This window comes from Myotis nattereri (assembly GCF_964212035.1).
Source record: "Myotis nattereri genome assembly, chromosome: 2".
In the NCBI taxonomy this organism is placed as follows: Eukaryota; Metazoa; Chordata; class Mammalia; order Chiroptera; family Vespertilionidae; genus Myotis; species Myotis nattereri.
Window position 1 is genome coordinate 118,353,259 of NC_138076.1, and position 21,353 is coordinate 118,374,611.

Sequence of the window (21,353 nt, forward strand, 5' to 3'; positions counted from 1 at the left end):
TAACTGGCAATGCAGAGTCCAGTCGGGAGGACACTTAGAGCAGTTCTAACACAGCACAGGAAGTGATCAAACAGAGGCCAAGCAGCTCCAATAGCCCCTCACTCCCACCCCAGGGACACTGCTCAGTCTCAGCTTAACCGCCCTAAAATAACTTCCCTTTATAATGGTCACAGGTTTCTTGAGGGTTTTCATATTAGTTTAGGCCTCTTTCCTCTCTATGGTTACACACAATTTTACTGAAATTAAAGTTAATGTCGCCATTGGCTCACTGATTTCCATTTTTCCCCACTTAATTATAGGAATCAAACAATATGATTCAGAGTGCTATTTCTAACATTTTGTTCTATTATCCTATTAAAAATAGAGTAAAAGGTTTTTAGGATCGTGTTGTTGTTTTTTAATTTAAGATTTCTATCAATTGAAAAACTGCTTAAAAACTATTTCCAAACAATATGAGGCTTTTCAACACTTTATACCTTTTTTCTTTTTCTGTTTTTTTTACTTTATATCTATGTTTCACTCTTCTCAACTTGTAGGTTATGTTGTATTATATTTCAAATTGACATTTATCCCCCCTTGATAATGTTTAATACATTCAATATTAGTTTAGGCTTTATCACATATTTAACACTTTCTTTGCTTTTTAGTCCTTTGTACAACACAGATCTTCTACCCAAGTTCGTTTTCTTTCTGTACAAAATACTACCTTAAAAGTTTCCTTTAGTACGGGTTAGCAGGGTGCATCATCAGCTTTTGATTCTGTATTTTAAACTTATTTTTTATATAACACTAGAGGCCCGGTGCACAAAATTTGTGCATGGAGGGGTGTTCCCTCAGCCCAGCCTGCACCCTCTCCAATTGGGGACCCCTGGGGGGATGTCCAACTGCCCTGTGGGATCGAGCCTAAACCGGCAGTCAGACATCCCTCTCACAATCTGGGACCACTGGCTCCTAACTGCTCACCTGCCTGCCTGCCTGATTACCCCTAACCGCCTCTGCCTGCCAGCCTGATCACCCCTAACTGCCCTTCCTCGCCAGCCTGGTTTCCCCTAACTGCCTCTGCATGCCTGCCTGATCACCTCTAACTGTCCCCCCCACCCCCACCCCGCCAGCCCGGTTGACCCCAACTGCCCTCCCCTGCTGGCCTGATCTCGCCTCAACTGCCCTCCTCTGCGGGCCAATTTGGTTGTGATTGGTCGGTTTCTATGCCAGCATCAAAAGCTCTGCCTCCTAGGCAGCCATTGACTCTCCACAGCACCCAGATTTGATTCTGATTGGACGGTTCCTATGCCACTCAGCATCAAAAGCTCCACCTCCTAGACCAGGGGTGGGCAAACTTTTTGACTCGAGGGCCACAATGGGTTCTTAAACTGGACCGGAGGGCCAGAACAAAAGCATGGATGGAGTGTTTGTGTGAACTAATATAAATTCAAAGTAAACATCATTATATAAAAGGGTACGGTCTTTTTTTTATTAGTTTTATTCATTTCAAACGGGCCGGATCCGGCCCGCAGGCCGTAGTTTGCCCACGGCTGTCCTAGACAGCAATTGGTTCTTCACAGCACCTATGTTTGGTTCTGATTGGTCGGTTACTATGCCAGTCAGCATCTCCAGGCCTATCTCTGGGCCTGATCAGAGAGGCAGGGCTGAACAGTAGCCCCCACAGAGGCCGGGAGAGAAAAAAATGTCTGGCTGCTGGCCAAGCTCAGAAAGAAAGTGGGAGAGAAAGAGAGAGGCAAGTACTGATCAACAGCTGCCACTGAGGCTGCGGATCAGATCCTGCCTCTCTCTCTGGGACTCAGCCCCCTGGTTAGTCAATGCTGGGTCGCCACGGCAACCCAGCACTGACTGAAGGACTTCCAGGTTGGTCAGCCTTCGGTCGTTATCAGTCATTACAACCCTGGCCTTTTATAGATTAGGATTATATTAGTTTCAGATATACAACAAAATGATTCAATATTTATATGTATTGCAAAATGATCACCACAAGTCTAGTTAACATGCATCACTTCACATACTTTTTTTCCATTTTGATGAGAACTTCTCTAAGATGTATCACTTAGAAACTTTCAAATGTGCAACACAGAATTGCTAACCATAGTCACCATATCATATATTACATCCTCAGGACTTACAACTAGAAGTTTGTATCTTTTGACCCCTTCACTCATTTTATTCACCCTGCATCCACCTCCTCTGGCAACCACCAACCTATTCTCTGTATTTATAACTTCCCTTTATATTTGTTTGTTTCAGATTCCACATATCAGTGAGATCATAAAGAATTTCCTTCTTTGTCTGACTTTTTTTTCCTTTGCACAATGCCTTCAAGGTCCATACATGTTGTTACAAATGGCAAGAATTCCTTCTTTTTATGGCTGAATATTTATCTTCATATATGATAAAGATGCATGTTGCCTATAGTCTAGGACCATGGTCAGCAAACCGCGGCTCGCGAGTCACCTGCGGCTCTTTGGCCCCTTGAGTGTGGCTCTTCCACAAAATACCATGTGCGGGCACGCATGTACAGTGTGATTGAAACTTCGTGGCCCATGCACAGAAGTCGGTATTTTGTGGAAGAGCCACACTCAAGGGGCCAAAGAGCTGCATGTGGCTTGCGAGCCGCGATTTGCCAAGCCGCAGTTTGCCGACCACTGGTCTCAGAGTTTGATATTCCACAGATTCCTGAAAAGTCCTAAGGCACCTACTAACTACTATTAGCATCACTTTTCTACCAGTGCTATGAAAATCTCCCTGTACCATGTAGGGACCCTGCTAAGAAAAGGAAATTTTAACTATTATTAGAACATTAAATCCTATCATTTCTAACAAAGGGAACAGTTTCCTTTTTAATTCATTTTTACTTCCATTAATGTAATTCTTCATTGCTATAGAGCTTAAAACAAACAACTTTTCTAACAAGGTTGTTTTCAAGAATCCCAAACAAGGTAAAAGCATAAGACTAGTCAACACTCTATGTACATGGTGGGCCAACTGCACACTGCCTCACTGTCCTGATACCCTTCCAGCACAATGACCCCCCAAGATGACAAATCTTTCCTGATGGCAATTGAGCCATTAGGGGTGATCAGGCAGGCAGGCGAATGGTTGGGGCGATCATGCAGGTAGGAGAGCAGTTAGGAGCCAGCGGTCCCGGATTGCAAGAGGGGTGTCCAACTGCCAGTTTAGGCCCGATCCTGCAGGGATCTCTGTGGGATCGGGCCTAAACTGGCAGTCGGACATCCACTGAGGGGTCCTGGATTGCCAGAGGATGCAGGCCAGGCTGAGGGCCACCCCGAGCACAAATTTCATGCACAGGGCCTCTAGTTAAGATATAAAAATAATCAACCTCTAAAAGGAAAATCTAGTATTTAACTTCTGTAAATGCCACATGAATAACAAGATCTTCAGGTTTGCCCTAACCTGTTTGGCTCAGTGAATAGAGTATCAGCCTGTAGACTGAAGGGTCCCAGGTTCGATTCCAGTCAAGGGCATGTACCTTGGTTGCTGGCACATCCCCAGTAGGGGGTGAGCAGGAGGCAGCTGATCAATGTTTCTCTCTCATCAATGTTTCTAACTCTCTATCCCTCTCCTTTCCTCTCAGTAAAAAAATCAATAAAATATATTTAACAAAAAAATCTTCAGGTTTATCTATCAGACAATGATAAATTGTACATGACCATGAAATAATAACTCTCCACATAATCACAGTCAAAAAAATTAACTTTAAAGAAATGAAACATTCAGTTTGGCATTGTACCTCTTGTTATTTCCATACCAGTGCTCCAAGACTTTCACTGCTACTTGAATCTCCATGTGGAGATTTATCAATTGAGTCTTGTCTACTACTAACACTATAATCAAACTATACAGTAAGCTATTTATATGTCTGCAATAATTTCCTTTTCAAGATACACCAGACTTCAGTTTTATTCTGCAAAATCATTTTCAATTACATATTTAATCTCTATGTTATTGCTTAAATTACACACACACCGCCCTCCTGCCCAGATCCTGGCTGGAGACTCTGGCAGCAGCTGCCACACATGTCAGAAGGTTATTATTGTGTTCAATAGGAGCCACATGTGCCAGTCGGCCACAGCAATTTGTACCTATGACCTAATTCAACCTATCAGCTTTTGCTAATTTTTTTAAAGGAACAAAGAATAAGTCCTAGGACTCATAATTCAGAAAGGGAAAATAAATATTCCAGAAATGAGGCATAGAAGTATCATTTTCTCTCTAGACCCCCAAACAAGTAACTATTTAGGGACCTGGAGAATCCACCATGACACACTATACCACACACTAACCTTAAAATTTAGATTTCATTCGTGGTCACTAAAGAATGGAAATAAGGAACGGGTTCATATTCATGCTTCTAGGACAAAGGTGTTGCTCTAAACACCATTTCACCCACCAAGAAACAAAAAAAAAAAAAAAACGTGTGTGGCGGGGGGAGGGGGGAAGACTAGCAAATGGATCCAATATGTAGGGCATATTGAACCCATGATCCTTAAACTTTTCTTCTTAATGTTTCAATGTTTCAAACATTGGTAATATAATTCTTCACCCAGTTCCCAGAAGACTTGTGATAAATCATGGTAAAGGAACATGCTGCTGACCTCTCCCATAACTAAGTAGTACCATGAATGTTTCATTAAAAGGTGACCCTCAGCCTTTGGCAAAGATAGCAAAGAAAACTGGCAGACTGTTCTTCTGTTGTACCAACTGAGTATCTGTGTGGATGGTCAGGATATGGAGCAATGGAAACTTGTGCACACTCCCCGAGAAAGTGAGATAGTAGAACAATTCTGTAGAGAAATTAGGCAATTTCTATAACACATAAGATGTATCAAGTAGCTCAATTTTTGTTTCTAGGCACATACTTGAGAGGTTCCTACACGTGAACATAGGAACATGCACACCCAATGTTCTTGGCAACACTTCTGATAATTTAAAAAATGGAAAACAATTCAAACTGTCTACCACTAAGCTTTAAGTACTGTACAGCAATTAACTAGAACTAGTTATCAGCACGAATGTCAAAAACACAAGTGAAAAAGCAACCTGCACCAAGATACATAAAATATGATAATATTTACATAAAATGAAAAATCAAAAATCTATAATAATGAAAGTATAGTATGCAATTGACCAAATGACTGAACAGCAGAACGACCATCCGGACAATCTTCCAAATGACCTTCCAGACGACCACGCTATGACATGCACTGGTGCCAGGCCAGCCAAGGCGGGTGCGATGCGATTGGTCAGGGGCCCTGCCATCGCTCCGCAATCGCCCCACAGAGGGAAGCCCAGGCCACTGGCCAGTGACGCTGTGGCGGGTGGGAAGTGCTGGCCAGCAATCGCCCAGCAGAGGGAGGCCCAGGCCAGCCAAGCAATCGCACCCCATGTCTGTCACCCACAGAGAGAAGAAACTGGTGGAGGGGGAGGGGGGCAGCGCCACACAGATGGCAAGCAGTGGCAGCGACGGGGGTGGGGCCAGCTGCTGGCAACCAGGGAAAGGAAAGCCCTGACAGGCCCTGATCCCCGGCCACGTCTAGGGACCCTACCCAAGGGGTCCCAGATTGCGAGAGGGCACAGGCCCGGCTGAGGTACACCCTCAACCCCCACACCCCCATGCAGGAATTTCATGTATGGGGCCTCTAGTAAGTTTATATATAGCTTACGGATCCATAAAGCCATTCTGTGACAGATTTCTCTCAGGCAACGGGATAAAAAAGAATTAAGGTGCTTCAATTATCTAATGTTTTGTCTCTTAAAAAACATCTGGTAATTTGTCTTAACTCCTAATTGTGCTTCACCTATTGATTCTCTTGTATCTTCTATGTAGACAATCATATGATCGTATTATTAATAAAAGTTGTCTCTCTATTTTAATCCTTAATAACTTTCATCTTGCTCTCTATCTTGTCACACTGGAGCTGGTACCTTCAGTATAATGTTAAAAAGGACAACAGGCAGGTAACTTGCCTATCCCATCTTTACTTCCAAAGGAAGGATTCCATCGCTTGACCATGAAGAATGATATCTGGCCCAGGTTTCAGTAGGTGCACGATGTCAGGTTAAGGAACTCCACTCCTGATCCAGACTTAAAAGTTTGATGCTATTGTTGGTTAGTTACAAATAAATGCTAAATTTTTGGATTTTTTTTTCTGGATTTAATTAGATAATTGTATGAGGGGTTTTTTTCTTGTATCTATTAATGAGGTAAAGTATATTAATAAGAGATTTTCTAAAAAAAACATACACTTACATTCTTGGAATTAAACCCAACTAGATCATAATGTGTGAATTTTTTTACATTAATAGATTTGGTTTGCCAAATTTTCATAAAGAATTTTACCTCTCAGTTCTCAGCTGAGATCGACCTCTAATTTATCTTATCATTCTGCCCCTGTTGGTTTTGACTTGAAGGTTACATTAGTATCAAACTACATTGCATAGTATCATATTTTTCTTATAGTATGAAATATTTTGTATAAAATTGGATTATGTAAAATTATTCCTTAAATGCTTGACAAAACTAGACTATAAACATCACAAGGGTCTGGTGTTCATTTTGTTAGAAAAATTATAGTGGCACCACTTCTCTAATGATTGTAGGATTATTCAGGTTTTCTATCTTATGTCAGTTTCTGAAAGTTATATTTTTCCTAAGTAATTACCCATTTTGTCTAAGCATCAAATTAATTTACATTGTTATTCACAGTACTTTCATGTTATTCTAATCACTGCTCTCTCCACCTGTAGGTTTTCTCTTTTCTCATTGCTAAAATGCTTTGCTTATGTTTATATCCTTAGGTTTGGTTTGGTTTTGATTTGTTTGTTTGTTGAGTACTCTCCTTGTGGTTCTGTTGATCTTCTTTTGTTCTTTGACTTATGTAGTAAATTCTATATAGAGATTACAAATTTTAAGCCTTTCTTCTTTTATAACATAATCAATGATGCTACAAATTTCTCTCTCCAAGATATTCTTATTCCATGATTTTTGATGCAAAGTATTTTTAAATAACTCACTCCTAAGTATTTTCTAATTTCCATTTGATTTCATCTTTGACTCTTGAATTATTTATAAGTATAGTTGTAAAATTTCCAAGAGCACAGACTTTTATAATGGTCTTTTTTATCACTGATTTGTTGGTTCAGTGCACTGTGTTCACAGAACATGAGTTGGAGAAAACTAAGTCTCTAAAATTTTGTTGTGACTTCCTTTACAAGTTTATGTCTTGTACAGTCATTTTTGGAAAACACTTGAGAAGAATGTGATTGTAAAGATATATATTTACTAGTGACGCATCGTGCAAAATTGCACAAGACCCGGGACCCTGCCCCTCCTCCCCCCCCCTCGCCCCACACCATGGGATTACCCTGAGTCCCAGAGTCCCGCCCAGCATGGCCAGCGCGCTGCAGGACGGCCCCGAGTCCTGGAGTGCCACCCGATGCCCCACTTCTGGGCCATGCAGAGCGGCCACCAGGCCCTGTCCCTGCGGCACACACGTGGGGCTGCAGAAACCCCAGCAGAAGCTGCGTGAAATGGCCGCCAGGACCCCTGCGCCCCCGTGGGGTTGCAGGAACCTCAGCGGAAGTTGCGCAGAGTGGCCACCAGCCCTACCCCTGCTGCCCCACCCCCGCTGTGCATGCTGCCATCTTGTGTCGGCATTACAGCGTGAGGGTCAATTTGCATATTACCTCTTTATTATATAGGATGCGTGGCACACATATGTATGTATAACTCTGTGTGTGTATGTGTGTGTGTGTGTGTGTGTGGTCTATAGCTGCTTTCTTATTACAATGGAGAAATGAGTAGTTGTGACCTAGAATGTATGACTTTCAAAGCCCAAAATATTTACTATCTGGTCCTTCACAGAAAAAAAAATTGCCAGCCCTTCCCCTAGCTATATGTACTTAGTGCCTTGTACTTTTCCTTTGTGTCAATTACCACAAAAAAACATAATTATATAAGTCAAGGTGTAATGGCTATTTGCTCAGCTAAAATAGAAACCTGAGGTGGTAGAGAATATGCTGTCATTTATTGCTATGTCTACAATCCTAGCAATCTGCCTGGCCTAGTAAAACTACTCAAATACCTGTTAATCCTGTGTAATAAAAGTGTAGTATGGGAATTGTCCCCTTGACCGGGAGTTCGTCCGAGAGTTTGACCAGGGGGCGGGGCCCACCGGGGGAAGGGAGGGAGTACCGGGCCAGCAGCTGGCAGCCGCTAGGGACCCTACCAGTGCACGAATGTAATATAAATTCAGAAATTAAACAGGCATTTTTCTATTTTCTTACTCTGAGCATTCTCTTTCATATGTTTTTACTTTAACATCACCTGTCAAGATGAAAATTCCCAATTTTAAAACTCCCAATTTCTAAATCTGTGTTGCTTATCACGAGAATTACTCATCAAAATAGAAATTCAGTGGTCAAATAAGTTTGGTTAACAAAATATTCTATATCATCCTCTTCGAGATTCACAAGCAAAGTGATTAAAGACTGTATAAAACTTGCAGCAGAGAAACCTATTTATTTATAACTCTATCTTCCCAAAGTAGCCATAGATTCCATTTTTCTCACAATGATTATGAAATGTCAAAAACACTTGTTTTAAAAGATGGCAGCCATAGAAGACAATAGAACTAGAACTGGGTGGTTTTCCATTTGATCAGTCAGGCCAAGAGTCAAAAAACAATCTGTAGTGGCCAGGTAGTAAATAGTTAACATCTATGGGCCACTGTTTTGTATTACAACTATCCAATTCTGCCATGTAGCACTAAAATAGTCATTGACAATGCATTAATGAATGTGCCTGACTGTGTTTCAATAAAACTTTGTTTATACAAACAGGTGGTAAGCTGGATTTGGCCCAATGGCCAGAATTCGCTGACCCCTGCACTGAGGGACTGAAAATTATCTAGGTACTCTGCTGTCTGGTATGATAGCCACTGGCCACATTGTGGCTCTTTAAGTTACTTAAAATGGATATTTCCTGCCCTGGCCAATGTTTCTCAGTGGTTAGAACTTCGGCTTGTGCACTGAAGGAATCGTTCCTAATCAAGGGTACATACCTGGGTTGCAGGCCCCAGTTGGGGTGTGTGCGGGAGGCAACCAGTCTAGACACATTGATGTTTCTCTCTCTCTCTGTCTCTCTCCCCCACCTCCCTCTCTTTGACTCTCTCTAAAAAAAAAAAAAAATCAATGGAAAAAATATTCTCGGGTGAGGATTAACAACAACAAAATGGTAGTTTCTCAACCATACTAGTTATGTTTCAAGTGATTAATCACTACTTATAGTTAATAATTATCATAATGAACGGCACAGGAAAACATTTTAATTTCTCACTCGGCCCTTATAGAAAATGTTTTCTTCTTTTTTATTATAGCAATCATTTCATTTTATGCTATTTTAAAATTTAAGTTCTAGGCAATAAAGGGAGAGAAACATCTGAATGAAATAACATTAAGGCCAAATGATATGCTCACTTAGACCCAAACATTTTCCAGCAGGCTTATAATTTAAACTTAAGTAGAAAACCTAGACTGTTATGCTGGTTGAAAAAGACTGTGGTAACAAATCAAGAACTTCCCTACTGAAAGCAGAGCAGAGAATTCAACTCTAAGAGATAATAGTCAAGTTCCTACTTACACAGTAAGCTTTGGTTTTTACTTGCCAATGAGTTATTCTTCAACATGTTCTTAAATCAGCAAGTCCTGTCATCTTTACTTTGAAAATACTATACATCCAGAATTTCACCTGCTAACTAGGCTCTCTGCTCCTGATCTGGCCTCCCTCTAAGCAGCGAGATTCCCTTTTAAAAGGTAAATCAGATCATATCACTCTTCTGCTCAGATTCCACCAATGACTACCCATTTCAATGAGAGAAAAAAGCCAAGTCATAACAATGACCTACTAGATGGCCAGGTATTCTTTTCCTGACCCAGCGGAGATTCCCTGGAGTTCTGAAAATCAGAACTGGTCAAAATCTAGGAGCAGCAAATTATTATCAAAAAAACAATCCAAGTGGTGCAGACCTTTGACCTTGAAATTAGTATTTATCGAAGATGACTTGACAGGTATGATAAAAACTGATACATCAGACTTGTAAACAACTAACAATCTCTTTTCAGACACTAGACAATAGGCAACACAGGACTATGATTCTTTGAAAATGAGAAGTGAATGAGGTGAGCCATATGATAGCTGAGGCTGTCTGTTGGAGCTACATTTCAAATTATGATTCAGGGAAGAGAAACCCAAGCAGAGCATGTTATTATAACTGATGAGAGAAGACACAAATTGAAGCTAGAGATGCTAGATGGTTGGAATTTGCAGAGCAGCATATTGAAGAAGAATCATACACAGAAAGAACTTGAATCTATAAGGGTCACTTTGTATCTTTGAACAAACACTAAGTTGTGCATTTATAGGATAAGACACCATGATGAAAGAACACATCTCAGGCCTGTAAGATAAACATCCCAAGAGCTCATACAAAATCGGGAGATATTTAAGTTCCAACCAGTCACAGTGGAAAAATTACATGAATATACAGGGCTTAGGTGGCAGTTCCAAAGAGTCTCATCTAGGTAATAAAGCTAAAGCAGTTCTAGAGTGAAGACTACTAGACCCACAAGGAACTAGCTGCCAAAACTCAATCTTCTTTAAAGGAAAATAACAGAATCCAGATACTTAAGAACAAAACATTAACAATAATCAGCATACAATAAAAATTACTAGATACTAAAAAAATACACAAAAAAACACATAAAAATGTCACCTACACCCAAGAGAAATATTAGCAGATGAAAACAAACCCAGAAAGGATAAAGGAATGGAATTGTCAGAGATGAAATTTAAAAGATTTATCATAAATATATTGAAGTATCTGAAGGAAAACATGAATATATTAAAGAGAAATTGAAGAACCAAATGGTTCTTATATTATAGTTAGAAAAAATACCACAATTTTGACAGCTGCAAATCCTATATACTAAAAACTATAAAATGTTGATAAGAGAAATTAAAGACCTAAGTAAATAAGACATACAGCATGTATATGAATTAGAGATCTCAACACTATTAAAATATCAAATTGCCCCCACATTTATCTATAGATTTAATGTAATCTCCCTAAATATTCCATAGGCTTTTTGGAGAAATCAACAACCTGATTCTAAAATGTATATAGAAATGCAAAGGTCCCTTAACAACCAAAACAATATTAGAAAAAAAAACCACAAGTTGGAGGATTTCAACACTTGCTATATAGCTACTATAATTAAGACAATGTGTGATTGTGCATAAAGAAAGATATATACATGAATGGAATAAACTATAGGGTCTAGAAATACAGTCACATATATGTATAATCAATAAATTTATAACAGAAGTGCCATGGTAATTCTATATGGAAATCATAGTGATTTTCACAAATGGTGCCAGAAAAATTAAATACTCATATGAGAAATAATCTGGACCTCATAACATGCACAAAATTGAATCATAGACTTAAATTTATAAGCTAAAACTATAAAATCCTAGAAAAAAAAAGAGAAATCTCAGAAAATATTGGAGTAAGTGCCTATTTCTTAGAGTACCAAAGCTCTAATCATGTAAAAAGAAAACTGGACCTCAACAAAATTAAAATTTTCTGCTCTTCAAAAGATACTAGTATTAGCTTTCTATTACTGTGTAACATATTACCACAAATTTATCAGCTTAGAAAAATGCCACTCCTAAGTATCTAAGAGAAATAAAAACATGTGTCAATCCATAAACTGTACAAAAAAGGCTCACAGAAGCTTTACTCATAATATCCTCAAGTTGGAAATCATTGAAATGTCCCTCAACAGGTGAATGAATAAATAAATTGTGGTACAACCCTACAATGTAATACTACTCAGCAGGACGGAATGAACTAATGATACATGCAGCAACACAGATGACTATCAAAATAACTATGCTGAATGAAAGAAGTCAGACAAAAATAAATCTATTGCTTGGTTTCATTCACATGAAATTCTAAGACAAGCACACTTAATTCATCCTGATAGAAAGTAGATCTGTGGTTGCTTAGGGATGAAGAAGGTTGACTACCAAGGGAAACGACGGAACTGTGGGTGATAATGGAAATGCTCACATCATAAAATTCAATGAATGTTGTAGTCACAGACTCGCCAGGTCTCTTCCCCTGAGAGGTTGAACGATGACTGAAAAAGAATGGTCCCTTGAGAATGTGAATGGGGGCACCTGTATCAATTTCAATGGATCCAAATCCCATGACCCTCAAATCCCATTCCCTCTCCTTTGCCAACAGAAGTGGACTCTCTCTCTCTCTCTCTCTCTCTCTCTCTCTCTCTCTCTCTCTCTCTCTCTCGACAGCCCTACACCATACTGGAGAGCCTGCAATGACATGACCTTTAGTGCCAGGTCCTGTTTTATTAGTAGGGTATGAAGCTAAACTAAGAGACTCCCCCCACCACCCATGCAATATTTAAAACTATATAACTTTTTCAGAGAGAGAGAAAGAGGAAATCTGCAGAATCTGCTCTTCACAGTCATACAGGGACCTAAGGTAGGGAAGCAGCTCTGCTGTCCTCGATGTGGAGTTGTCTCAGTTCCATAACTTCCAACGTGGCTCCCGCTGTGCCATTTCCAGCCAGCATGTGGAGAGCCGAGAAACCAGGACAAGAGGCCTACTTTTCAATGGGTAACGTAGGAAGTTCCCACCTCGCTTCTGCTCACATTGCACCAGGAGGATTAAATCTCACGGCCACATCCAGCCACCGAGAAGCTGGGAAATGTTCCCTGCCACAGATGTTCTTAATATATTTTACAAGATTTTGTTTTTATTCCTAAGAATCATTTCCACCCGTGATCACATACTTATTTCATAAAACATTTTGTGTTGGGAGAAACTAAGATGGCGGCATAGATAAACACCGGGAAATAGTCGCCTCCCACAGCAATTGAAAATTATCCCAAAGGACAGAGGAAACATCGTCCAGAAAAACAGGAAGACTGGCTGAGTGTAATTTCTACAACTAGAAGAAAAGAAAAGCACGCTGAGAGCCAGAGGAGCTGCGGAGGCTGAGTGCAGAGGTACGGCGGCAGCTCGCGCGCCCGGAAAGGGGGTGGCACCTGAGGACGCGGCTGTCTTTTTGAATCATAAGCTCCCGACTACTCTGAACTCCGGTTCCGGGAAGTCTCTGGGGACCCAGGACTCATACGGGGAGAGGCTGCTCTGTCAGGCGGCAGCGGGCGAACTTGAGGGCGGATTTCCCTCAGAGGTGCTTGCAGCCGTTACCGGGACACTGAGACGCGCGCGACTCCGGGCGCGGAGAATCAGCCATTGCTTCTTTCTCCGCCCTTTGACTCCCTGAGACCCCGCCCCACCCAGGCTGCAGCAGAGGCTTTTGCATGTGAATGTACCTAACTATAGCCCAGCCAAGCAGACCCGGAACTTCCAAGAGAAGGCCCAAGGCCCCGCAGCGGCTTGCATTGCTTCACAGCTGAGCCTCTTCGTGGCCCAGGCTGTGAGGCCTCAGGCAGGGGCTGAATTAGCACCTCCTTAGATCCAGGAGCCACTGTACCCAGTGGTCAGAGGGGGACCATTCTCCCACTTCAGACACAGCTGCTTCCCATAGCCAATTGGCCTGGAGGTCAATTCCTCCCAGTGATCCTACAACAACCAAGGCACCAAGAGTGCACCAAGAGTGTCCACCCCAGGTAACTGGGGAGGCTGAGCCACTGGCCCTACAGGACACCTGGCGCGCAGAGCCACTCTATCAACACAGGGAAGCAGCCAAAATGCGGAGACAAAGAAACAGGTCACAATTGGCAGAAACGGAGGAGGGCAGACGACTGGATATAGAGTTCAAGGCCACGTTTATAAGGTTTGTCAAGAATTTTATGGAAACCGCCGATAAATTTAATGAATCCCTCAAGGAGTATAGTGAGACCATGGAGGACATGAAAAAGGACCAACTAGAAATTAAGCATACACTGACTGAAATAAAGAATAATTTACAGAGATCCAACAGCAGACAAGAGGATCCCAAGAATCAAGTCAAAGATTTGAAATACAAAGAAACAAAAAATACCCAACCGAAAAAGAAAAAAGAAAAAAGAAAAGAGATTCCAAAAATATGAAGATAGTGTAAGGAACCTCTGGGACAACTTCAAGCGTACCAACATCAGAATTATAGGGGTACCAGAAGGAGAGAGAGGGCAAGATATTGAAAACCTTTTTGAAGAAATAATGACAGAAAACTTCCCCCACCTGGTGAAAGAAATGGACCTACAAGTCCAGGAAGCGCAGAGAACCCCAAACAAAAGGAATCCAAAGAGGACCACACCAAGACACATCATAATTAAAATGCCAAGAGCAAAAGATAAAGAGAGAATCTTAAAAGCAGCAAGAGAAAGACAGTCAGTTACCTACAAGGGAGTACCCATCCGACTGTCAGCTGATTTCTCAACAGAAACCATGCAGGCCAGAAGAGAGTGGCAAGAAATATTCAAAGAGATGAATAGCAAGAACCTGCAACCAAGATTACTTTATCCAGCAAAGCTATCATTCAGAATGGAAGGTCAGATAAAGAGCTTCATGGATAAGAAAAAGCTAAAGGAGTTCATCACCACCAAACCAGCATTATATGAAATGCTGAAAGGTATTCTTTAAGAAGAGGAAGAAGAAAAAGGAACTCTTACCATTTGCCACAGCATCGATGGAACTGGAGAGCAGATAAATACCACAAGATCTCACTTATTTGTGGAATATAATGAACAACAAAAACTGATGAACAAGGACTGATCCAGAGACGGAGAGGCTTTGATTGGACTGTCGGGCCTTGGAGGGAAGGTAGGGGAGGGTGGGGGCAAGGGGGAAGGATCAACCAAAGGACTTATATGCAAGCATATAGGCCTAACCAATGGACAGGGACAACGGGGGGGTGAGGGGATGAGCAGGGGGGGGGGGTGGGGTAGAGGGTACACATATGTAATATCTTAATCAATAATAAAAAAAAAAAACCATTTTGTGTTAAAGAGCTAATATTTTGTTTAAAACAAATTTACCCTTACCAATGCATCTTTCTTTTGATGACTCAGCAAAAATAGTAGTGTGAGTGTGCGTGTGTGTGTGTGTGTGTGTGTGTGTATTCCAGCAATTTTCAACCTTTTTCATCTCATGGCACATATAAACTAATTACTAAAATCCTGTGTCACACCAAAATATGCATTATATTTTTTTTGATCTGACAAAAAAATAGGTATAATATTTTTAAATTTCATTTTATTTTTTAATTTTGTTTTATTTCTTAAAATATTACAAAGAGTAGTACATATGTCTCCTTTTTATTTTCCCCCTTGACCTTCCCCTGCCTCCCCTACCGCCCAGTGCCTTGTGTCCATTGGTTATGCTTATATGCATGCATACAAGTCCTTTGGTTGATCTCTTACCCCCCAAAACCCTCCCCGGCCTTCCTGCTGTAGTTTGACAGTCTGTTAAATGCTGCTCTGCCTCTGTATCTATTCTTGTTCAACAGTTTATAATGGTCTTTATTATCCATGAATGAGTGAGCTCATGTGGTATTTTTCTTTCATTGACTGGCTTATTTCACTTAGCATAATGCTTTCCAGGTCCATCCATGCTGCTGCAAATGGTAAGAGTTCCTTCTTTTTTACAGCAGCATAGTATTCCATTGTGTAGATGTACCACAGTTTTCTAATCCATTCATCTGCTGATGGGCACTTAGGCTGTTTCCAAATCTTAGCTATGACAAATTGTGCTGCTATGAAGATAGGGATGCATATATCCTTTCTGACTGGTGTTTCTGGTTTCTTGGGATATATTCCTAGAAGTGGTATAATTTTGATTCATTCACACTGGACAGCTATTGTTGTATTGGTTTTTGTCTCTTTTATTATTATTATTATAATCTAAGGGAAAAGAGGTCAGTGCTCCTGAATAAATAGTCAGGTATTGCATGTTTTAAAAATTCTTGTGGCACACCAGTTGTAAATCAATGGTGTATTCTATAAGTTAACACATTAGAAACAGCTATACTTCTATCCAAATATGTAACAAATCTCCTATATTTCATAATTTGCTCAACCAATTGTTTCTTAGAAAATTCTAGCAAGGTTTTCTATAGATCTCTTATTCATATACATTTATATAAATTTTTGGTGTTACCATGTTATTGTCTTTATATTATTACAGCAGGAAAGCAAATGCTCCCCAAATGGTTTGGCACTTTTTGTCTTTTACTAACAAATATCAAAAGATGTTTATTATTCAACAGCTAACAGTAGGTTTGTAAAACTTAAACAGTAGCTGATTTGAATTTTCATGTTTTTTATAAATTGCTGATAAAACTGTTGATTTTTATTCTCATACTTAGTATTTTTAGTTTTTAAAATCTCACCAATTGTGAGATGGTTTCATATTACCACATCTTATATTTGAAGATACCATTTGCACCTAGGGAAGGATTCATGATTAATAACAACAGCCTGCGGGTAATTTTGAAATTTGTTAACCTGTCAGATCCGATCATTGTTTTAACTCATCAAGTAGCAGAAGGAAAGCTTGAACTAGCACACAGGTCAAGCAATGCCATATTGTTGTAGCTTCTGCTTACACTATTGTTGTTATCTCAATTCCTTTAAAAAAAAAAAAAAAAAAGAAGTAAGAATCCTTTTAAGCCAGCATCTTATGAGTCAGTTTAATCAAAATTAAATATAGTCCATAAATCCATTTAACCAGGACACCTAAATGTCAATGTTTTACAATGGGCTAAAAGCAAACAAAATAGTGAGGGTCCCAGAATTAACCCTTCTTACATGTGGAACTCCATGCTTCCCTCCTCCTACCCACTCCTCTTAGAGCCATTTCTGGTCAGTGTGCCAGAAATAAGGACTAGGTGTGTCAAGGGTAATCCACATGTTATTATCAATATAGCTGATTTCTTAGTACCTTTTTTTTTTTACCTAAAAAAAAAAGAAAATCCCATTTTCCTCTAACAAATAATCGCCTCAGTACCCTCCTGATATGTACGTTACCACATATTGCCCATCCTTATTTCAAAGACCATCCCTCACCTATATCCCAGAATGTGGACCTTATTGTGGCAACAGCTAAAAAACTCAAAGCAGAGGGATAAATTCGATTATTTATAAGCACCTGGAGTCCTAGCCTGGACATAGTTATTGGTCAAGTGAAGGTGACACATGCCAGCTCTGGGTCTGAGGTAAGCCACTCAATTCCCCTTACATGTATAGGAGACATGAAGTAAGGGAAGCAAGGCCCAATGCTTCTAATTCTTGGGCCAATTCCTTTGTCTCAATTTCCTTGCTTCATCATCAGAGCTCAGCAACATTAAAAACTCCACTGGGAGCTCTGCCAGAATTTACTACGTATCTAATTCATAGTCTAGCACTTTGTTTTTATTCCACACCTAGCAAATGAAATTCTAATGAGAATAGGAATGCCTTTAACCCAACTAAAGAATGAGAGGGAAGACATAGGAAAGAGGTGTAAGCGGGAGAGGAGGGCTGGTCAAAAATATGGAGTGCCGCTTTGAGTTGAGCAAAACAGTACTTAGAAATTGCACCTCTGCTCAACAGATGCCTAGTACATTAAAGTCATTATACCAAAAGATGTTCGAAACTGTTCAAGAAAAAAACATTCTTAACAGGTTACAGGGAAGTCAGGCACACCCATAAAACCTTCTATTTGGCTTCACTAATCACCCCTTAGCCAAGGTAAACCAAATGTCTCAATCTGTGCTGTAATTTTATACTGCTATGCAGACTTCAAGTCCATTTCTTGGATTCCTGAGAATGTCTAGTATAAAAGAAAGACATAGGCTCACTTCTGAGTCACTTCCAGAAAAAAAAGAAAAAAAAAAGAGGTTTATTTTAAGACTGTGGATGCCTCAGAAGTGGAAAGCACCAGGAAACAAGGGGGCTCCAGGTGCAGACACCCTGAGTGTGCACACACTCTATGTGGATTCATCCAAGGGGTCTGGGCATTTCTCTGCATAGCATGCCACTCTCCTGTCTGCCCATGTGCTGTTTGGCTTCCTCAGTTTTGACTCCCTCCTAATGTTAGCTTGTACTTGCCCATCATGGCAACTTGTGCCACTGCCTCATCAGCCTGACTTTTAAATCGCAGTTCTAATTGGTTACTGGAAAATTATCCTAAGTTTGTTCATTCAGTCAAACATTTACTGAGTGCCTAATTTGTGCAAAGCACTATCTTGAAGGTAGAAATGCCCAGCTTAAAACCAAATCAGACTTTTGATCCATGGAACTTAAGTTCTAAGGAATTAGAGGGAGACAGACAAAATAGAAAGTATTTCACAAGAACAAAAACACCCCAAACAACCTGATTTTAAAATGGGCAAAGGATTGACTATTTCTCCTAAGATTATATATAAATGCCCAATAAACACCTGAAAAGATGCTCAACATCACTAATTAGTAGAGAAATGCAAATCAAAACCACCATGAGATATCACCTCATACCCATCAGAATGCTACCATTAAAAAAATTGAAAACATTTTAATAAAAGAAAATAACAGTGTTTGTGATGATGTGGAGAAATTGAAATGCGTATACTGTTAGTGGGAATGTAAAATGAACAACAGTTGTAGAAAATCGTGTGGTAGCTCCTCAAAGAGTTAAACACAAAATCACCATATGAACCAGCAATTCCACTTCTGGGTATAGTATAGCCAAAATAAATGGAAGGATCTCAAAAAGATGTTTGTCACCCATCTTCATAGCAACATTATTCATAATTGCCCAAAGGAAGAAGCAACCCAATTGTCCATCATCAAATAACTGGATAAACAAAATGCAATACATACATACAATAGACTATTATTAAGGCTTTTCCTTAAAAAGCAAATTCTGATGCATGCTTCAACATGGATGAAGCTTGAGGACATTTTGCAAAGTGAAATAAGCCAGACACAAAAAGACAAATACTCTCTGATTTCACTGATATGAGGTACTTAGAATAGTCAGATTCATAGAGACAGAAAGTACAATGATGGTTACCAGGGACTAAGGGGTAGGAATTGGGGAGTTATTATTTAAGGGATACAGAGTTTCAGTTTTGCAAGATAAGAAGAGTTCTGTAGATTGATGGTGGTGATGGTATACAATATGAACATATTTAAACAGTACAGTTAAAAATGGTTACGAGGTAAATCTGGTTACTTTCTTATAATCTCACATTAAATAATAAAATACATATTATTATAATATATTTATCTATAGTAAATATGTATTAATAATATATATCATTTCCGAAGGTGAAAAGTTCTATGGAGAAAATAAAGGCAAGTGGGATAGGGAGTGCTGGAGAGACGGGAACTCTGAGGGAGAGGAAAGGTTCCTAACCAGCCCCAGAGCATCTGGGAATTAGAGTCCAGGACCTGAGGGGTGACCTGAGAGTCCTGGGCTTCTTGCTGGCAGAGACACTAAAGGATAAGAGGCACATTGAGGTAAATCCTGGAGTTCTCAAGCCAGAGGGGTGCTACCGTGGCAATGGTGCCTTGGAAGCACACAGACTCTCCCCCATCCTGACTTTGGAGTCCTGAACCGGTAGACAATGCCTTGGCCTTCACAGTAGGATCCATAATCTCACCAATTTGTAAGTACAGAAATCTCTATATTATATCCCTCCACTTAAAATGGTAACTAATCCTGTCATCTGCTCCCAGCATTGCCATTTAAATATTCTGACTGGGATTGTGGCTGTGGGTACCTGCCAGTAACATGCCCTTGTTAAAAGTCCTAACAAATAAATCTCATTTTTTAGCTCATATCTTCATATCAAACCGCTTCCCAGATCACTGGTTACCCTCAAATCAGCTCCTACCCCTGGTCTCAGCAGTGGCTTTAGGCCATGATGGGGTGGGCACAAGTGTAAAACGCTCATAGAACCATGCCAACCAATACTGTATGAGATGGTAGCACTGGATGTCAAGGCATTAAGTGCATATGCATCCTATTACTATATAAATTTAAACAACTCCTGACATTTGAATATTATTTTTATTTTCACATTTCTTTATCAGAAAGAAAATTCCACAAGTCTCCTTAGTAACCAACACCGGAGGTAACCATCACACTTAACATCCTATATAATAAAAGGCTAATATGCAAATAGACCAAACAGCGGACAACCAGAACAACCAAACAACCAGTCGCTATGATATGCGCTGACCACCAGGGGGCATGCACAGAACATGGCAGGTGTTGGCCGTGGCAGGATGGTGGAGCAGGTGAGCGGGGTGCCAGACCAAATTGTGGCGCTGGTCGCTGTCATCAGGGGGAGCCCCTGGTGGTTACTAAAAATTCTTTGCCTCCTGCATGCCACAGTCCTGCCCATCGCTTGCACCTGCTGCCAGCACCGGCCCCACTTGCACCCACTGCCAGCACCTGGTGCCGGCCCTAATTGCTTGGTGCTGTCAGCGAGTGTGAGCAGGGCTGGCACCATCGGTGTGTGGGAGCAGTGGTGGTGGGAGCAGGCTGCAGGCAGACAGGGAATTGGGGGCCATGGCGGGAGGGGCCGGGAGGGGAAGCGGAGGATGGGCTGAGACCCACCCCTGTGCCTACCACAGCCTCACAGCCCACAGTTCCTTTTAAGGTGCACAAATTTGTGCACTGGGCCCCTAGTAAATAATAACAGGAAGTTAAACCAGATTAAAACTACCCCATTTTAAACGAACAATTCTAAGTGAGTAAGATATTAAGTATTATCAAGTAGCAATGTTCTAAGCTTACTATTTTGATGTTTAAAGATATGACTTTATAACATTCATTCATAAAAACAGAAACACAGTTTTACAACAGTTTAGTAAAAAAATAAACCTAGATAAGCAGTCATAGTAGAAACAAAGAGTTTAATACAGCTACATCAAATGCAACCTTTGCAAAACTACTTACATCCAAAGAATCCTCCTTCAGTAGGATGAGGGCCATATTCTGTGATACCAACCGGCAGGAATATCCTAAGTAAAAGAAGAGACAACACATGTGAATTTACCATTCCTTCCTTGAACTAAACGTTTTTCAATGGTTGTTTGAATTCAGGCTCTCTTCGTATATCTTTTTTATTACCACTTTAAAGCTATCGGTTCATATAGAAGAACTGGGCAAAAGTAAGGGGTAGAAAAGTAAGTTTAAATTGATTTTGATTCTTGCAGGCAGTTTGAACAGAACTGGTTGGGAAGGTCTTCAAACTAATGGCTAAAATAAATACTTGTCAATTTTCTGCAGATTTGTCTTTATCCTCATCCCTGTATA

General features: G+C 40.4%; 1 protein-coding gene across 1 annotated transcript in view; it reads right to left on the reverse strand.

Annotated features, from left to right (window-relative positions):
* ATP8A2 (ATPase phospholipid transporting 8A2) overlaps positions 1-21,353 on the reverse strand; it is a gene marked incomplete at its 5' end in the record, with an annotated part of 501,820 nt that overhangs the window by 416,331 nt on the left and 64,136 nt on the right. Inside the window, one exon of the mRNA XM_081083630.1 lies at positions 20,994-21,058. Coding sequence (XP_080939756.1) covers positions 20,994-21,058 — 65 coding nt within the window. The remainder of the gene's footprint in view (positions 1-20,993; positions 21,059-21,353) is intronic.